At 53.7% G+C, this 19,085-nt stretch overlaps 1 protein-coding gene across 10 annotated transcripts in view; it reads left to right on the top strand.

Annotated features, from left to right (window-relative positions):
* The window catches only part of Ddr1 (discoidin domain receptor tyrosine kinase 1), a 117,571-nt gene that overhangs the window by 97,532 nt on the left and 954 nt on the right, over nt 1-19,085 (top strand). The window contains exons 1-18 of one of the 10 annotated variants that reach the window (XM_074082572.1): nt 1,963-2,105; nt 5,354-5,518; nt 9,393-9,525; nt 9,616-9,718; nt 9,919-10,147; nt 11,482-11,629; nt 11,892-11,991; nt 12,512-12,698; nt 12,807-13,053; nt 13,532-13,627; nt 13,716-13,867; nt 14,559-14,724; nt 15,435-15,545; nt 16,608-16,852; nt 17,019-17,146; nt 17,378-17,596; nt 18,075-18,309; nt 18,818-18,967. In XM_074082572.1, the coding sequence (XP_073938673.1) occupies nt 9,435-9,525; nt 9,616-9,718; nt 9,919-10,147; nt 11,482-11,629; nt 11,892-11,991; nt 12,512-12,698; nt 12,807-13,053; nt 13,532-13,627; nt 13,716-13,867; nt 14,559-14,724; nt 15,435-15,545; nt 16,608-16,852; nt 17,019-17,146; nt 17,378-17,596; nt 18,075-18,309; nt 18,818-18,967 (2,607 nt within the window). In that variant the 5' untranslated portion in view covers nt 1,963-2,105; nt 5,354-5,518; nt 9,393-9,434. Of the gene's footprint in view, nt 1-1,961; nt 2,189-3,709; nt 3,821-5,284; nt 5,519-5,792; nt 5,970-9,392; nt 9,526-9,615; nt 9,719-9,918; nt 10,148-11,481; nt 11,630-11,891; nt 11,992-12,511; nt 12,699-12,806; nt 13,054-13,531; nt 13,628-13,715; nt 13,868-14,558; nt 14,725-15,434; nt 15,546-16,607; nt 16,853-17,018; nt 17,147-17,377; nt 17,597-18,074; nt 18,310-18,817; nt 18,968-19,085 lie in introns of those variants that run through there. The other 9 variants (XM_074082573.1, XM_074082576.1, XM_074082574.1 and 6 more) reach the window with 9 other exon arrangements.

The raw sequence follows: 19,085 nt of genomic DNA, 5'->3' as shown, positions 1-19,085 counted from the left end.
GGGTCTAGATCCCTTGCCCCTTTTGGAAGAGTGAGGTGGAGGAATCTAGAAGTCCTGGGCAGGAAGAGGCAAGGCAGCTAGGGCAAGTTCCAACCTCTCTAGCCTGGTTTTATTTTTATGAAGACCTTTGACTCACCCACCTCAGAGGGCCTTGGGGAGATAACCATAGGATGGGGAAGACATGGGGATCATGCCTAGCATGTGCGGTGGATCTCACCATTTCCTTATGGCCTTCCTTGGCTGGGGCTGAAGGTGAGCCACAGGGGGATGTGGACTGGATGAAGCTGGGATTAGCTCGTTCCTCCCCTCACTGAACTTTGCTTCTCACATGCTGCTGCCAGAAACTGCTTTTCTTTTTCTTTCTTTCTTTTTTTGGCAGTACTGAGGTTTGAACTCAGGAGTTGGAATTCAAAACCTCACACTTTCTAGGCAGGCACTTTACTGCATGAGCCACTCCTCGAGCCCTTTTTTGTGTTGGATATTTTCCAGATAGGGTCTTCAGGACTATTCGCTTGGAGCTAGCTTTGAACCTCCCGATCTCTGCCTCCTGAGTAGCTAGGATTACAGGCGTGAGCCACGGACACCCAGCTCAGAAACTGATTTTTTCAAAACACAAATCTAATCACATCACTTCCCAGCTCAGTACCCCAAGGCTCTTCCACCTCACTTTCAGAATAGGCTAAACTATTAAGAGACCACGTCTACTTTTCTGGCTTTACTCATCAGGACAGACCCTACTTACAGTCACAGCTGCATTTTCACACACCCAAGTTGGCACCTCCCTGCCTGTTCACCCACAGCTGCCTCAGCCAGAACAGCCTTGCCTCATCTCTTCAAATCTTAATGCAACCTACAGCCCAGTTCAGGCTGTGTTCTTTTATTAGGCCTGTCTCAGTCTCCTCCTGCCTGCTCAGGACTGGCTTGACCCTCCTCTGGTCCACTGCCCCCTCTGGCCAGCCTGTCGTGGTTAGGGACATGCTTATACCCGGCTCTCCCTCTGGACTCTATGTGCCGGGAGGGTGAAGTGGGCCATGCTCTTCGGGTATCTGTGAGACTGAGAGACCCCCCCAGTGACACATTAAGTACCAAGAGTTGCCACCCAGACAGACTCCCCTCCCTGGTCTCCCCATCCTACTGGTGAGGGAATTTGAAGGGTGAAGGACTCAGCCAAGAGAAGCCAGATGGTAGTGGTAATTTCAACCTTCCTTTCAGAGGACGAGCCTGGCTTTATCCCTTCCCCTGTTGGTGCTAGGCTTCCTCTCACGCACTGCGAGATCAGAAGCATCATTACTACCTCCCTCTGGTCCTACCCCCTCCAAGTCCAATCTGACACCTTCCTTCAGCTTTGGGGAACACTGTGTTTCCAGACCAAGAATTGGAGTGTACCGTTTGACAATGCTGCTCGCAATATTTAACAAGTATAGGTCAGCAGATGTTTGAAATTGGGGCATCCCTGACTTCTGGTGCTTCCTGTGACCACAGGTGCAACTGGGGGAGTCTTTCACCATGTAATATTTTTGGGGCAGCTAACTTGGAAACTGTTCTGTTTCCCTCCCCTCCCCCCCCAACTCCCCCCAACCCCCCCGCCCCGTGCAAAATCAAAATCCTGGAAGTGCATCGTTCATGGACTCATAAGAAGTTCTCCAAAGGACCACCCGGTCAATTCTGATCTCTCTTCTTCCACCTTTAGCGCCCACCCCCCCTACACCTTCTCCTCTCTCTGCACGTCAAGCTGGCTCTAAACTCTGGGTCACAGCAAGCCAATGCTGCTTTCTGCCTATTCGGGCCTCCTTCGTCTTCTTTTGTTTGGGGTCTCTTTGTCTGGGGTCTCCCTTTGGTTCAGTTTCACAGTTCTCGGCTACCCCTCCCTTTCTCCCCAGCCAGGCTGTCCCCTCCCTCTCTGCGGGGGCCGAGAGGCTCAGCTAGGGGAGCGGGCTGGGTTGCCATGGTCACACTGAAGCCAGCCGCAGCTGGCCCGGGCAGCTGCTCCTGGGCCCCGGGCCCTGGACTCTTGGACAAAGCCAGGCAGCCTCCACAGCCCCAGACCTGGAACCCCAAAGGCCTGAGACTGGGGAGACCAGGACCCAGGAGAACCTGAGCTGAAGGTGAGAGGGAGGAAGTCAGAGCTGAACTGGAAGGGCAAGCGTGGACACTGGAACGGGGCCCTGCCTTTGTGGGGAGAGACCAGGTGGGTCTGACTAGAGGTGCAGTGAAAGGAGGAAGGATGAGGAATAGAGTGGGTGCCTTGTGTGGAAAATAGACTGAGGGGCTAGGATGTCCCAAAGGAAGGACTGGGGCTTATGTCCTACAGTCCCAGACAGGTTCAATTTCATCTCTGGCTTTCTTTTCCCGCCTTCCTCTCTGTCTGTCCTACAGTTGCCCTTCCTTTCTCATCCTCTTAGACTTCCCCTCATGTCCCATTTTTTTTTTCAAACTCTGTGCCTCAGTCTCTCCCTTCTTTTTCCCCATGTCTCAGTCTTTCTGCAACCTCTTCTCTCCCTTTGTCCTTTATTTTTAACCCCTTGGTCCTCTTGGTCCGTCTGCTCACCTCCCAGGCTCCTCCCTGAGGTTTTTATGTCTATGCCCGCCCCCCTCACTTTCTTCTGTGTCCCTTGGTCTTCCTACTTATTGGTGTGTGTGCCCTTTGTCCTCACTCTTCTTAGTTTCCCAAGCCTTGCCTCAGTCTCTCTCTTGCCTCTCTTTGAGTTTCATCACCATTGTCCCCATCTGACCCCTAGGCCCCTTCTTCTCTCCACTGGTCTTCTGTCCCTTCTTTCTCCCTCCCCCAGGCTATCCACAACTGAGCTCTGTCTTATCTTTCTCCCAGAGCTACATCATCTCTTCTTCCTTGTTCACACTTTGGGCCTCAGTTTCTCATTTGTATTCAGTGGCATTAATGTATGATTCATAACCAGAGCCTTTCCCACCCCTTGCCCTGCCTCCTGGCCAGTCAAGTCCCACTCTCACCAGCTGCTGACCAACCTGCTACCCCAGAGGCAGCTGCATCTCTGGGAAGGGGACTAGGGAGCTGTAGCTGGGGAGGGTGTAATCTGCCCCATCCTCCCTCCCGCTGGTCCTGCTCAACTTCCCTACACTGGCCCGGTGGTCTGCAGGTCCCTGCAGGCCCAGAGTTGTGCTCTCCTCTTTCTCATATGCCTCTACTCACATTTTTTCAGCTGTTTCTCCTCTTTTCCTTCCTGGGCAGCAGGAGGCCATTACTTTAGGGGAGGACAACCCAGGACAGGAGGGCATGAATAGCCCTTAGAGGGTTGGGGGCCTCTTGGGTTGGGAGTGGTGAGGGAAATGAGGAATGGGCAGTCACCCTTGGTTTTTGGCACTACTCTGTGGGCCCCTGGAAGTCTGGGATTTCCCTCTCTGGCCCCTGGGAATCTCGGCTCCAAGCCCCGCATTCCAGTTGGCTCCAGCCCCCTTTCTGTTGTCACTTGACTCCTCTGGGCCCCAGCACTGCATCCCTCCTACTCCTGGGCTGGGATGAGGTGGGCATCACTGGCTAGGAATGTCTCCTGGGAGAGTGAGAAGAGGGGCAAAGATTTTAGGACTCTAGTTTCTTCTCCCAGTGGACCCTTCTGCCTCAGTCAGCATGGGCCTGGGGTGTGGAATGTCCCGCCAGGTTGTGAGGAACTGTGGCTCAGCTTGGCTGGCCTGCTGGGGACTTCCCCAAAGCACTGCTGCAGGGAGGAGGGGCTGAGGCTGGCCCAGGTGAGGTTACAGGGAAGCCTTGGCCCCACCCCCAGACTGGCTCCAAGGGCCTGGCCCAGCCTCTCCAGGGCCCAGATTTCCTGGTGCTGTCTGCAGAGGGGTAGGTGCTCTGAGGGCGGTGGAGGTGGAGAGTAGGGGGATCCCTGGAGGCTTGGTGGGAGGGCATGAGGTAATTCTGTCAGTGATCATAGGGCTATCTGTTAGCAGGTCCCTCAGTCCCTGGAGTGTCCTTGGATTTGTGAACTTGAACCCATATGTGCCTTGGCCTCTCCCAAGGGCCAGCCTCTTCCTGGTAGTGCTTTTGTGTACTTGTCTGGTTTGGGCTTCATGTTTCTTTCTTGGGACTGTTTGGAACTGCACTTAGGGTGTGAATTTATATCGGTTGTGAGGTGTAATGGAGCGGAGATCTGCGGTGTTGCTAGAGACCTTGCTGTTACCTGACATTGTCCAGGGGTTGGCAGGTGTGGGGGTGTGGAGATAGGGCTGACAGGTGGTTCTGAATGCAGGTGGAATTCCTCCTACCCCAAGCTGTTCTGTTCCCCTACCTGATGGGTCCACAGTTCAGCAGTTCTTTCATTTCTTTTATTTACTCAGCGTCCTTGCATCTCTTGTTCCCATCCTTTTCCTCTGGGTCTGATTTTCAGTGTGTTTCTGTCTTCCTCCTCCCCATCACCCACCAGTTCTGGCTCCATTTCTAGCCTCTCTTTGCCAGTGATCAGTCCCTCAACAAGGCCACAGCTGGCTGGGCATGAGAGAGCTGGCCCTGAGGATTCCTAAGCTCTGAGCAGAGAGCCCAGGGGAACCCAGGCCTGGGTGTCTGGACCCTAGAGTTCCCGAGAGGTCTGCGGAGTGCACTGAAGAGCTAGGGAGAGGGACTGGAAGGCAGAGACAGAAGAGGGAGTTAGAAGAGAATGGTCCGCCATCAGACTCTGAGACAATCTAGGTTGGGCTGTGGAAGACAGAAACCCAGAGGGTGCCAGAAAGAAGCAAAGGCTGGTAGTGTGAAAAGAGCGGGTCTGGTCGGACAGGTGAACCCCGCTCCCTTCCCCCATTTGGGCTCCCGCGCTCGGCTGGGCGGTGGGCCTGTGGGAACCCGCTCCTTCCTCGGTGCCCTGGGGCTGCCCCTCATCGCTTGTCTGTACAGGAACCAAGCCCAGAAAACGGGGAAGTAGGGAGGAGCGCCATCCCCTCATGGGGCCTGCTTCTGGGGGATCCTGAGCGGGTTGTAGGCGGCCTCCGGGCGGTCTCATTTGTGGGGAACTCGGGGTCGCGGGGGTTGGACACCGAACAGGCCTGGGGGCGGGGGCTGTAGCAAGAACATGCGGTGGCGGCGGGGATGGCGCGCTGGGGAGGGGACCACGGGCGGGTTACCTGGGGGAGGTCTGGCGCGCGGGGGAATGCGGGGTGGGCGTGGCGGGGCGGAGAGGGGCACTAGGCCGAGGGGCGGCGCCGGGCGTGGGAGCCGGGGGGCCACTGGTCCCGGGAGGGGGAAGGGAGGCTGCAAGCCCGAACGCGCGGCGACAGGGCGGAGGGGAGGGAGCGCGGGCGGGAGGAGGTGGGGGGGGGAGCCCGGCGCGGGGAGGCGGCGCTTGGGCTCGGGCCGCCCCAGCCCTGGCTCCTCTCCCCGGAACAGGCCCCCGACAGCTGCTCGCGGGAGCCGCCTCCCGACACCCGAGCCCCGCCGGCGCCTCCCGCTCCCGGCTCCTGGCTCCCTGCGCTCTCCCTCCCCTCGCCCCGCCGCCGAGGAGGCCCCACTCCGGGGTCGGACGCCTGGGTCTGCTGGGAAGAACGATGAGAGGTAGGGAGAGCCGCGGGGGGACTCGCGGAGCGGGGGGCGAGGGCGGCGCCGGAGGGGGAGCGCAGGCCGGGGCGCTCGGTCCCTGCCCGCCGTCCCAGTGCTCATGCTCCCTATCTGAAATCCGAGAAGCCCCTGACTTCCGAGAAAAAGTGTTCCAATAGTGGGGAGTGACTTCCCTTTACTCAGCGTGGAGGAACCGAACCCCAGGAGGACAGGTGCGCATATGTAGCCCACTTAGTCATCTCATCCGCCCCTGGAGAAGCCGCCCGCCCTCCACCCTGCCAGTCCCCGCGGGGGCATCCACTGTTGAGCCTCCTCTCGGCCAGCCAGCTTCCAGTTGGACAGCCTGGCCACAGCCCAGCAGGGAGAGGGCCTGACACCAACCTGCCAGGGACAGTCCACGCTGGATGGTTGGTTTGTTTTGCTATGAGATGAGGTCACTCACTGCCCAGTAAGTACCACTCCGAGGGTCCCACCCCCATGTCCCCAGCCTTCACCCTACAGGTTCCCTGCTGGCTGAACAATCTTATCCACCACCTCCAACCCAACCAGCCTCTGGCTGGCGCTGGGACTCTTAAGAGGATGTAGGTATGCCCAGAACCGATTGGCACTGTGGAGACAGGTGAAAGGATGTATGGGAACATGGACAGATGGCTCTTGTTTTTACTGCCACTCTTCCCACCCTAGTTTCCATCTGCTCCCCCTCCCCGTTGGCGTGTCTCTGGCTTGGTCACCCACATGTGTCAGGGAGTGGGATCCTATGTTCAAGGGCCTGAGTGTCTTCTGAACGTAAAAGCATGTTCAGAAGCCATTTCATGCTCAGAGGTGTCTGAAGGTGGCTGTTCACTAAGTGAGGGATTGGACTTTAAAGAATGACAAGGTGTGGATGTGGATGCGAGCTGTGGTGTTTGCCCTGTCTCTGAAAGACTTTAGGGGTTGTCTGAGGCCCTCAGAGATGTGCGTACACTGCATTTGGCCCCAGTGTTTACAGCCAGCTCAGTAAGTTTGCATGTCTAGCTCTGTGTGTGTGTGTATAGAGCTATGTGGGTGTAGGTGTTTGGGGTGGGATGTGGCATTGGGAGAGGAGAGTGAAGGCCTGAGGCAGGGTCCTGGTCCTTGGGTTGTAATTGGTTGTGAAGGGTCTCAGCTGGATGTGACTGGGATGGGTGTTCTGGGCTTGTTCTCTGATTGTGAGGTTGAGACCTAGTGGAGAGAGATAGTGTGCTTGGGGATGTTGGAAAACAGATTGCTCTAAGGCATTGCTGTACTCTGTGTTTCTCTACTTGGCCCTGTGCCCTGCATTTTGAGCTGCTCTATTTACCTCTTGCTTTGTGTTTCTGCTGTGCCTCCTCTTGCCTCCTGTCCTCTGCCTGTCTTTGTGTCTCTGCCCTAGGCTCCTCTCAGCTCTGTCTGGCTCAGATGACTCATCTGGGATAGGCATGAAGGTTACTCAGGGGAACAAGGGCCCCGCTGTTTCTAGAGAGGTGGGGGTGGAAAGTGGCACCCAGGAATTCCCAGCCAGTCTTGGTCCTCTGTACCATGGCACTGGACCCCCAAGGTATAGTCATGGTGCCTTTTGGTTCCAGCCTCTTCTTTGATAACCAAGTGTCCCCCACAATTCAGTCATCCCCTCAGCTGCTTTATGGCTATGGGGTCTCAGCTGCCTCCTACATTCCTGCCCTAGAGCATTATGGGAGCAGCTGGAGGAGGACAAAGAGATGGGGGAGTCTCTCCCCTACTCCTCCTACCTCCTGGGGTGACCTGACTTCCCTGTTAGACCCGCCCTCATCTCCAAGGCAACTCAGCCTTTTCCTTAGCCCTGGGCTCTTCCATCAGAGGCAGCCACCTTCAGAAGGTGGGGACTGGAGGCAGAGCAAGCAGAGCTGGGGAAGAGGTGCTTTGGACTTGATGACAGGGGTGGGGTGGGAGTGTAAGAGGTGGCAATAGGGGTCCCTAAGGATTCCAGAGCCTTGAGAACTCAGTCAGTGCAGGACTCAGGCACTGGCATGGGTTAGGATGGCTTTTTCTGCAGTGGAGGCAGGGGATAGTAGACACTGGGTGTATGGAGATAACCATTGGGATTCCTGAGGCCCAGAAGGAATAGAGTCAGGATTTTCAAACTTAAGTGGGCACAGGTCACCCGGGAATGGTGTTAAAATGCAGATTCTGACAGCAGGTCTAGATGGAGCCTGAGGTTCTGCATTTCCCGAAAGCTTCTAGAAGATGCTAAGTCTGCTGGTTTAGGGACTACATTGGACCTATGGGGCTGCAGAGGATGGTGAGATTGGAAGGTGCTGGGTTCCCACACTTCTCTTAGATTGCAGGGTGTGAAGTGGGAAGGTCCCAGGGTCAGCTGGTCCAGGTTTAGCTGCTGTTTAATTCTATCATGTCCTTCACAAAGACTTGCCCCATCTCTTCTAGGATGCCTTTATTTTTAAAGAACGTAAATGATTTTTATATATCACTTGATTTTACATAAATGCATAAATGTTACCATGTTATAGATTTTAGGAAAACAGTACATGCAACCTGTCTCTCTCCCCCGCCCACCCTTTTTCTGCTCTTTCCTGCTCTTGACCCATTTATGTTAACTCATATTCTATTACATAGCCTCTCTAGACATACATACAAGTGTATGTACAAATGCAGGGGTTTGTTCTTTGCTTTCACAAGTTAGGAACATTTTTCATATTTCTGTATCTTGCTTTTCATGTCCAACAGTAGCACAAAGAAATCACTCCAAGTCAGAGACTTATTGCTGTTTTGTTACTTTCCATAGCTGCATAGAAGTCTATGAACCTTAAAATTTATTTTTTTCCCTAGCCAGTCCCCTATGGGCATTCACATGATTTATGGATTTGTGTCCTGACAAAAGGTGCCATAACATTTGAATATCTTTGTACAGTTTTTACTTTCTGGCACTTCTCCCTTTGATTAGATCACAGGAGGGAAACGAGGGTTATACGAGATGTGCATTTTTAATTGTCATATTGCTAGATTGCTTTCCAAATAGATAATACTACATACCTGTCACTGAGAATGGTGGCTCCCTTTTTGTCCCTCTCTACCATCCATAGAAGTTACAGCCCTTAAAAATATTTTGTCAAGCCCAGTTCTGGTGGTTCACACCTACAATCCTAACTACTTGGGAAGCTGAAATTGGGTGGATCGAAGTTCCAGGCCAGCCTGGGCAAATAGTTTGAGACAGCATTTTCAAAATAATAAGAACAAAATGGACTGGCTCAAGTGGTAGAGCACCTGCTCTGCAGGTTTGAGGCCCTGAGTTCAAACTCCAGTCCCACCAAAAAAATTTTTTTTTACAATCTGATTTGTATTTCTCTGACTCAGCAATTGGGCTTTGCTCTCCTGTGAAATGATTGTTGAGATTCTTTTGGCCATCTCTGTATCAGTTGTTTATATATATATGTATATGCATATATATATACATATATGTGTTTTATCAATTTGTAAACTGTTAACCTTTTTTTCTGTTACATGTGTTGTCAATATTTTTTTGGGTTCTCATTGTTTGAAGCCATTGTTAAAGTGATATTTTATACTCTGTTGATTGGAGGAGTGGGGCTTTAGGTGTTATTTAATGGATCTCTACCCCAGTTTCTTTATGTGTTAAATATGGATAGTAACAGAATCTACCTTATAAAGTGTCTGTGAAGATAAAATTATAGATTCTGTTTAAGGATTTAGCCCAGTCTGGCACATGGGAAGCAGTCTAAAAATAGAACCAATGCTGTTAAACAATGACCATTTTTGTCATTTTACTGCTCTTATCCCCAAAGCAGCCATGCTGTCTATTGCTGTCACTGTGACTCAGTCCCTGATTAACTTACTCTCCTACCCATTTTGTTCCCTGCAGAGATGCTGCCCCCACCTCCTTAGGCCCAAGGGATCAGGAGCTATGGGGCCAGGGGCCCTCTCATCTCTACTGATGCTGTTGCTACTCTTGGTGGCAACTGGAGATGCTGACATGAAGGGACATTTTGACCCTGGTGAGGAGACTGAATCTTGGGTCCTGGAGGGATAGAGCTTGGGGGTCAAAGAGTTGGGGGCATTGATCTGTCATGCCTATGTTCATCCAGCCAAGTGCCGCTATGCCCTGGGCATGCAGGACCGGACCATTCCCGACAGTGACATCTCTGTCTCCAGCTCCTGGTCAGACTCCACTGCTGCCCGCCATAGCAGGTACCTGGCACACCTGGGCCTGTCCTGGAGGGAGGTCTGAAAGTCTCTATTTGCCTTTCGAGCTCTTCTACCCAAGCCCAGAGGCTTTTGAGAAGGCCCATGTCAATGAAACTACTGTAGTTCAGTGGGGGCAGGTTTTAATACTAGACAGAGGCAGACCTAGGGTCAGATGTTCCCTGTGACCTCCTTCCTTCTACTAGGCTGGAGAGCAGTGACGGGGATGGGGCATGGTGCCCTGCAGGGCCTGTGTTTCCTAAAGAGGAGGAGTACCTGCAGGTGGATCTCCGGCGGCTGCACCTGGTTGCTCTGGTGGGCACACAAGGCCGCCATGCTGGGGGCCTGGGCAAGGAGTTCTCTCGTAGCTACCGGCTGCGTTACTCCCGGGATGGCCACCGCTGGATGGACTGGAAGGACCGCTGGGGTCAGGAGGTGAGGCCAGTAGTGGCAGTGGCCAGGGGAGGCTGGCTGTCTTCCTTCCCAGTCATACTTTAAACAGCATTCATACACTGATGACCTTCCAGTTGTAGCATATCCAGCTCCAGATCCTATCTTCCCAATACCACCCAGTATTGCAAGCCTGAGTGCCTCCTGCACCTTGACATTTAATGGGCATCTCATTAACTTCCTAATTAGACCTTGGTTATCATTCCTACCCTGAACCTGCTCCTTCCGAACATTCTCAGCTCAGGAAGTAGTACCACCATTGCCCAGGAGCTCAGGCCATGAGCTGAGATGACAACCCTGATCTCTTTCTTTCACCTCCTCTTCCAAACCATGGGCAGCACCAGTCTGTTCTACTTCATGGCATTTCCTGAATCCCACCACTTCTCTCTATTCCACTCTACAGCCCTAGGCCAAGTGTCCTTCTCCCCAGCTCCAGACTGTTTTGCCTGATGTCGCATCTCTGCCTTGGGGCTACATATAGGGGTCTGTAGAAAATGTAAACCAGATATGTCACACTCGACTTTCAGCCCTTCCTGGCATTCCACTCTACCAGAACAAAAGCTAAGTTCCTTGGCTGAATGCTCAGCCTGGCTAGCTCTGGCTGCACCTCCTGCTTCTTGCTCCACCTTGGCTACTCTCCCTTTCTTGCTTTTCCTGGAACAAATCAGGGCTCCTCCCCAGTCAGAACATTCTTACTTGCTGCTCTGTGTGCCTGGTAAGCTCCTCTCTCAGACACCCACAGGCTCTCTCTTGCAACATCCAGTCCTCACCACCACTCCAGATGTCATCTCCTAGAGAGCCTTTTCTAACCACCTACCTCACGCTCTGTCCTCACACACTGCCTCTTGTTCTTCTCAGCTATTTCTTCTACTGGAGTCTCAGTCCTGTGAGGGGAGTGATTGTTGTTCACCACTGAGAATGTGCCTGGCACGGAATGGGCACTCAGCCAATTTCTGCTGAATGAAAAGAGGGAATGGGATAGAGCAAGAGGAGGAAGCTGACATGGGGTGTAGGGCTCTGAGACTAGATGGGATCTGGCTATAATGACATGAGTGGCTTGGAGACACATGAATGGAGCCAGGCAAGTTGAGAGGGGTATCTGAGACTGGAGTTTGAAGACAGACCAAGGGCTGCAAGAGGTGTCAGAGGTCACTGCTGCAGACCCTTGTTTTACAAATGTCTGGCTGCACCCCACAGTGTTGTGTGCTCAGGTCTCTTAGTAACCTCTGTGGGCTGGGCCAGGGAGCAAATGATAGCTCGGAAGTTAGATCTAACCTGGAGCCCTTCCCACCCATTCCATCCTGTTTCCTGGCCCACAGGTGATCTCAGGTAATGAGGACCCTGGGGGAGTGGTGCTGAAGGACCTTGGGCCCCCCATGGTGGCCCGACTTGTTCGCTTCTACCCCCGGGCGGACCGGGTCATGAGTGTCTGTCTACGGGTGGAGCTCTATGGCTGCCTTTGGAGGGGTGAGTAGGGAAAACCCCTAAGAGTCCATTTCTAGTCCTGGAGACTATGTGTGAGGCATGTGAACAGGGGCATCTAGGATCCTTTCCTGTTGAGATGCTGTCACTCTGAGTGAGGAGGGGACTGGCTGATATAGCTTCCTCCATGCCTGTAGGCTAGTGGAGGAATACAAGAGAGGGGTTGAGATCTGCCCAGGGGGCCTGATGCAGGATTTGAGGTGGAAGATTTGTGCCTCTTAACTCTCTTTTTCACATCCTGCTCCAGATGGACTCCTGTCTTACACAGCCCCTGTGGGGCAGACCATGTACTTATCTGAGGCTGTGCATCTCAATGACTCCACCTACGATGGATACACCGTTGGCGGGTAAGAGGAATGGGCTCTGCAGGACCCAGAGCCTGGGATAAGGGGAAGGCCAGAGTGTGTGTGGGGTTTGGGTAAGTAGTCTGGGCAGTGGAATGGAAGAACTGGGGAGAATGATCAGCAGGTAGGGCTTCAAAAGTCAGGACCAGGAATAAAGGGTAGCAGGGTGATCACTAGCCATAGGGTGTTTTGTGTAGATTAGAAAGAGGCATTCCTTGGCTAAGAACATCTGTTGGAAATTGTCACAATGAATATACCATAGATTGAACAGTAAGCCTTAGAGTTTTGTGCCTTTGTGCAGTGTGTGACCTGCAAACTACCTGTGATACTCTTGGGGGTGGTGCAAGGAAGAGAACTAATGAGGCCATGGGTGGGTTGGCTGGGAATGGAACAAGTTGATAGGAACCAGGCCAGCCAGGCCACTGGGGGGTGGGTGGGCTGTCCAGAGCACCTGGAGAATAGAGGTACCTTCTTCTCTTCCAACTTCCCCTTCCCTTTCCTTCTTTGGTCTCCTCTTCTCCAGGCTGCAATATGGTGGTCTAGGCCAGCTGGCAGATGGCGTGGTGGGGCTGGATGACTTTAGGCAGAGTCAGGAGCTGCGGGTCTGGCCAGGCTATGACTATGTGGGATGGAGTAACCATAGCTTCCCCAGTGGCTATGTGGAGATGGAGTTTGAGTTTGACCGGCTGCGGGCCTTCCAGGCAATGCAGGTGAGCAAGCCCAGCTCTCAGGGATGACTCTAATGCCAGGGTGGATGCTGTGGGGTGCTCTGGGGCTCTCCTGGCTTTCATGCTGTGCCTCTCTTCCTTTCCCCACAGGTCCACTGTAACAACATGCACACACTGGGAGCCCGCCTGCCGGGAGGAGTGGAGTGTCGATTCAAGAGGGGCCCTGCCATGGCCTGGGAGGGGGAGCCCATGCGCCACGCCCTGGGGGGCAGCCTGGGGGATCCAAGAGCCAGGGCTATCTCAGTGCCCCTGGGTGGTCGTGTGGGTCGCTTTCTGCAGTGCCGCTTCCTATTTGCGGGGCCCTGGTTACTCTTCAGTGAAATCTCCTTCATCTCTGGTAAGCCCCCAGAGTGGCCAATCCCCAGCTCCTGTGGTTGCCAACTGACTTAACTGCTAACCCTGTAGTGCCCCCAGAATAGCTATTCCTAACTAACATCATATTTACCTATGAGACTTCTCAACCAGGAGCAGAATAATCGGAGTTCCTTTCTTCCCCTTTCTCCCTGCATCTGTTTTTCCATTATGAGTTCCTCGCTCATGACTTATCCTGAGCCAGAGTGACAGTACTGGTTGTTTAAATATTGAAAGACTTCTATATCAGTTGAGAAGCAGCCTGTGTGCTAAGCCTCCTGATACCTAGGACCCTCATCCCGGGCTCTGTACAGGAGCTCTGATTAGGTGGTGTCTGACTGGTCAGTAGTCACCTGTATTGAGTGTCACCCTTCCTTCTACTCAGGTCCTTAGGTCTCATGCACATGTGCTCCCTCAGGTCTCCCTGCTCTGATTCCCTCCTTTCTTTGCTTCCTTCTCTCCAGATGTGGTGAATGACTCCTCTCCAGCTCTGGGGGGCACCTTCCCACCAGCCCCCTGGTGGCCTGCTGGCCCACCTCCCACCAACTTCAGCAGCTTGGGTGAGCAGCCTTTGGCACAGTTCCTCCATGGCCTCCCTTCCAGTGGGGTGGGAAGCTTCCTGCCATGCTGACTCTTATCTTCTGCCAGAGCTGGAGCCCCGGGGCCAGCAGCCTGTGGCCAAGGCAGAAGGGAGCCCAACTGCCATCCTCATCGGCTGCCTGGTGGCCATCATCTTGCTGCTGCTGCTCATCATTGCCCTCATGCTCTGGAGGCTGCACTGGCGTAGGCTCCTCAGCAAGGTGCGTGGGGCGCAGGGCGGGGGCCTGACTGCAGGTGGTGGGGGCCTGGCAGGTCCAGAGCCCTGCACAAGTCAGGGTCTAGTGGGGAATGGGAGGCCATGATCTAATAACATAAATAAAGACTGCCTTCAAAAGTGTGCACAAGGCATAGGTCAGTTTCCTACTCCAGGTCCTGCCAGGGTAAGAGGAGGAAGCAGGTAGTTACCAGAGTAAGGAGGAGTCTGGAGAGGGCCCCTTGAAAGGGGCAGTGTACTTTGGTGAATGCCAGTCCTGAGGGAGGGGCTGGAAGAACAGATCTCCTGACCTCACTTATTGCCCTCCCTCCAAACTTCCACTGGGGCTCTTCTCTGGCCAACCACAATCAGGTGAAGAAAGGTGGTGAGTGGAGCAAGAGGGCAAATGGAAGATACCCTTGTCTTCCCATGAGAGTCCAGGGTGGTGATATGCATTAAGGGTGATAATTAGGGGCTGGTCAGATTTCAGTTGGAATCCCATGGTGGGACATCAGGGAAGTTACTTAAATGTTCAGCTTCTTTACCTGAAAGAAAGCGAAATGAAGCATGCAGGAACTACAACTACAGGCCTATTGTGAGGACTAAAGGAGAGAACCCAGGAGCAGCACTTAATGAAATGCCAGAAAGTGTGTGCTAAGCAGTGGCCTTGCTTAACATCTCCGGTTCCCTTTAATAAGGCCGAGCGTCGGGTATTGGAAGAGGAGCTGACAGTTCATCTCTCTGTCCCTGGGGACACCATCCTCATCAACAACCGCCCAGGTCCCCGAGAACCACCCCCTTACCAGGAGCCACGGCCTCGTGGGAATCCACCCCACTCTGCTCCCTGTGTCCCCAACAGTTCTGGTAAGGCCTGCCTTGTTCTAGTCCCACCTCTGTCCTCTGCCTGTTTTCTTATTGTATCCCTCTTCTTTTCCTTTCCTATTCTCTTCTTTACCTATCTATGCCAGTTTTAATTCACTTTCTTATTTTTATGCCTCTAGTCACCTACTTTATCACTACATGTCCCTACCACATGGTCTAACTCAAGGATTTCCTCTCTATTACCCATAATCCTCAGGGGTTTCATCCTGTCGCGTGTCATACATACATATTTCTATATTTTCTGTTGTATCCTTTCATTATGTCTCCCTAGCCTCTCTTCTTTTTCCTAGACTCACCAGGTTTGTTCCATCCATTGACCTATCCATTCTCTTACCTCTACTTATACATCAATTTTCTCATCCTACCATTTGTCTATATTCATCCATTCATCCATTCATCCATCCACCTATCCGTCTATATTCATATATCCATTTGTCCATCCATTATCCATTTACTCAATCATCTGTTTATCATCCATCCATCATCCATTTGTCCATTCATCATCCATCTATCTGTCCATCCATCCTCCATTTGGCTACCCATCACTTTCCAGGTCCTTGTTTTATCCTGTTTCTGTCTCTTACTACATTCATTCACATATGCCTGGTCTTGCCCTACTCCAGGTCTCCCTGTCTGTCTAGCCTTGAGTCTCATCCCTTCCCCGTGTCTCTCCCCCTTCCTTCTCCCGACAGCGTTGCTGCTCTCCAATCCAGCCTACCGCCTCCTTCTGGCCACTTACGCCCGTCCCCCTCGAGGCCCGGGCCCCCCCACACCCGCCTGGGCCAAACCCACCAACACCCAGGGTAAGCCCCTCTGCCCCTGGGCTTTGCCAAGCTCCCCACACCTCTACTGGGGCAGGGAAAAGCTCTCACACCTTGCACTCCCTCCTTCCCCGCTGTGGCCTCTTCTGCTCTCCTGAGCTCCCCAGCTGGAAGCTCTCATACCCTTAGCTCGGGCTCTGCTGCTTCTTGCTCCTTTTGAAGGCCTCCCCCTTGAGCTGAGTAGAAGGCTACCGGTCTCAGCTCTGTCCCTTCCTCCTCTCCCAATCACCTCTACAGCTCTCCAGAGCTGTGGTGTCCCAGGCTTTCTCGTAACTCCTCCTTTATTCTCCCCTCTCTCTAGAGCTGCGAGGAGGAGGGCCTCACTCTGGGTGCTTGCCCTCTCCCCCATGTGTCCTCTCTCTGCAGTCCTAGAGGTGAAGGCTCATGCCCCGCCCCTCTTGTCTGCTCCTCCTTTCCTATGTGTTGCTTTCTTATTGTGGCTCCTTCCCCAGGGTCAAGAGGGGACAGCTCTGCTTCCCTCCTGTGTATAGACAACTCATCATGGGGCGGTGAAGAACTGTTGCCCTTTCCCCTCTCTGTGTGCCCTTGTCTCTGTCTTTGAGCTTGGTGTGTTGGGTTGGGGGGTTTGGGAAGGATCAGGCTGAAAGCAGCAGGAGAACAGATAAGTGGAGAGGAGGGAGGGAGCTGGTGTTGAGGAGGACAAGGGTTTGGAAAGTGGAGGAGACTGGATGGCTGACCATCCTTTTGATGGGGGTAAAGGAATTCCTCTTCCAGCCAAGACTTACCTTATGGTCTTTTAGGCTGTGCTGGGAGATTCCCGGAGAGTAAGACTTTATGATAGTTTTTGCTTAACCATTTGTACTGCCTTGAAAACTTTATCTGGAGTAGTTAACTCTCATTTCATGCCAGTGCCTTCTCTAGTTTAAGGCTGGTGGCTGGAACCACCAGGAAAGGTACAGGGTGGATGAATGTCTCATCCAACTGGGAGACAAAGGGCTTCTAGGCTGGGGTGTGGAGAGCTGTGACTTTCAGGGGCTGTGCCTGATGCCTTGTCCTGTCTTCTTTCCCCTTACTCCTCTCCAGCCTGCAATGGGGACTACATGGAGCCTGAGAAGCCGGGTGCCCCACTTCTGCCCCCACCTCCCCAGAACAGTGTCCCCCATTATGCCGAAGCTGACATTGTCACCCTGCAGGGCGTCACCGGGGGCAACACCTATGCTGTGCCTGCATTGCCCCCAGGGGCGGTTGGGGATGGGCCCCCCAGAGTGGATTTCCCTCGGTCTCGGCTCCGTTTCAAGGAGAAGCTTGGCGAGGGCCAGTTTGGTGAGGTAAGGAGGATGCCTGCCCAGCCATTAATAGTGTCTGACCCGTGGGGCACTGATGTCTTGTCTGCATGTCTACCTTGGACAGGAACCTTACTATCTGGCCCCATTTGACCCTGTGACCTCAGCTGAACCTTATGACCTAGCCAGTAACCTTCATTTCATTCTCCAGGTGCACCTGTGTGAGGTAGAGAACCCTCAAGATCTGGTCAGTCTTGACTTTCCCATCAATATGCGCAAAGGACAACCCTTGCTGGTAGCTGTCAAGATCCTACGACCAGATGCCACCAAGAACGCTAGGTGAGGACCAGGATGGCGCCTGGATGAAGGAAAGGGGAGGCCATGAACTGTGGGCAGCAGTGCAGAGAGGTAGAGACTGAGGGCTTACCGCTGTGGTAGAGACAGAGGGCTGGTGTCCAGGGAGGGAAGTTTGCATGTTCTCTGGGGGTCGGGGTGCCTGGTCCTTGTGAGCAGGAAGGAAGGTGTGGGTCGCCCCTTTGGCGTTCCCCCACCTTCTCCCTGCTTCTCCAGGAATGATTTCTTGAAGGAGGTGAAGATCATGTCCCGGCTCAAGGACCCAAACATCATTCGACTCCTGGGTGTGTGTGTGCAGGATGACCCCCTCTGTATGATTACTGATTACATGGAGAACGGTGACCTGAACCAGTTCCTCAGCGCCCACCAGCTGGAGGACAAGGTGGCCGAGGGGGCCCCTGGGGATGAGGAGGCTGCTCAGGGGCCCACCATCAGGTATTCACTTATGTAGGTGTGGCCTTCCCTGAGATTAACCCAAGCAGGTCTCCTCTCTCTTCACTCTAAGTCTCAGGGGTAGGGGTTGGGGCGCATGGAGTGGGGAGGTAGGTAGAGGTCCCAGGAGGGGACTGGGATGAGGAACATATGACAGTGGTAATCTTGGACTTGGCCAGAAAGGATGAGATAACCATGGGGAAGGGTGAAAGGACTCCCCACCATGAATCCCATCTCATCTCCTTCACCCTCACTGCCCGAGCTCAGCCAGCCGAGCCTAACAAAACACAAGCACATTATGGTTGGATGAGCCAGAGGGGTTGAGTGGGAACTTGACCCTGGCCTCATATGGGCATTCCAAAGCTGGAGCAGGAGTGACCTGTCCAGGGGTGGGCTCCCCTTCCTTTCCTGGAATATGTGAATTAGGGCATTGTCTAAGGCTGAACCCTAGTAACCCTCTGTTGTTGGCTTCCTTACTCAGCTACCCAATGCTGCTGCATGTGGCAGCCCAGATCGCCTCAGGCATGCGCTATCTGGCCACACTCAACTTTGTGCATCGAGACCTGGCCACCCGGAACTGCTTGGTTGGGGAAAATTTCACCATTAAAATTGCTGATTTTGGCATGAGCAGGAACCTCTACGCTGGGGATTATTACCGTGTGCAGGGCCGGGCGGTGCTGCCCATCCGTTGGATGGCCTGGGAGTGCATCCTCATGGTGAGCAGTCCGAGGAGAGGCAGGCAGAGGCAGGGTGGTGGAGGATGACACCAGCTGCCACCAGCTCTGTGGCGCCTTCAGTCACATGCCTTCTCTGTGCTGCAGTCTCCTCATCTGAAAAATGAGTGTCCCTCTGGCTCAAGGGACTAGGGAGAGGGAGTAGTGATGTGATGGGAATGGGATCCAGGAGCCAAGAGCGGGGACAGGGGATGGAGTCAAGGCGTTGGAGAGGTAAGAGGAGAGAGGAAGCTGGAGATGGAGCTGGGGAAAGACAGAGTCAGGACCAGAAAATGTGGGGCAGGTGGAGTGGAAAGATGGTAGAAGAGAGGGCCAAGCACAGGGAAAGAAGGCAGAGCACCAGGGAGAGAGGGTTGTTGGGATAGGTGGACCAGCTAGGGAGAGAGGAGAGCCTGGGATTGGGAGGAGTCAGGCTGGGCGCCCTGGGGCTTCCCCACAGCTATGTTGCCTGAGGCTTCTCTCTACCCTTGTTGCCTTCTCCGTGTGCCAGGGGAAGTTCACAACAGCGAGTGATGTGTGGGCCTTTGGGGTGACCCTGTGGGAGGTGCTGATGCTCTGCAGAGCCCAGCCCTTTGGGCAACTCACCGATGAACAAGTCATTGAGAATGCTGGAGAGTTCTTCCGGGACCAGGGTCGGCAGGTCAGAGCACGGGCAGGGGAGATGGGTCCATCGTGGGAGGCGAGGAGGGGAAGAGCATGTTGTGTGGACTGTAGGACATTTTTACACTATCCGCGCTTCTCCATGCTGTACAATCCAG

The sequence above is a fragment of the Castor canadensis genome, chromosome 8 (genome assembly GCF_047511655.1).
Source record: "Castor canadensis chromosome 8, mCasCan1.hap1v2, whole genome shotgun sequence".
Taxonomy (NCBI): domain Eukaryota; kingdom Metazoa; phylum Chordata; class Mammalia; order Rodentia; family Castoridae; genus Castor; species Castor canadensis.
Note: the sequence above shows the minus strand (reverse complement) of the source record. Positions and strands in the feature narration are given on the sequence as shown.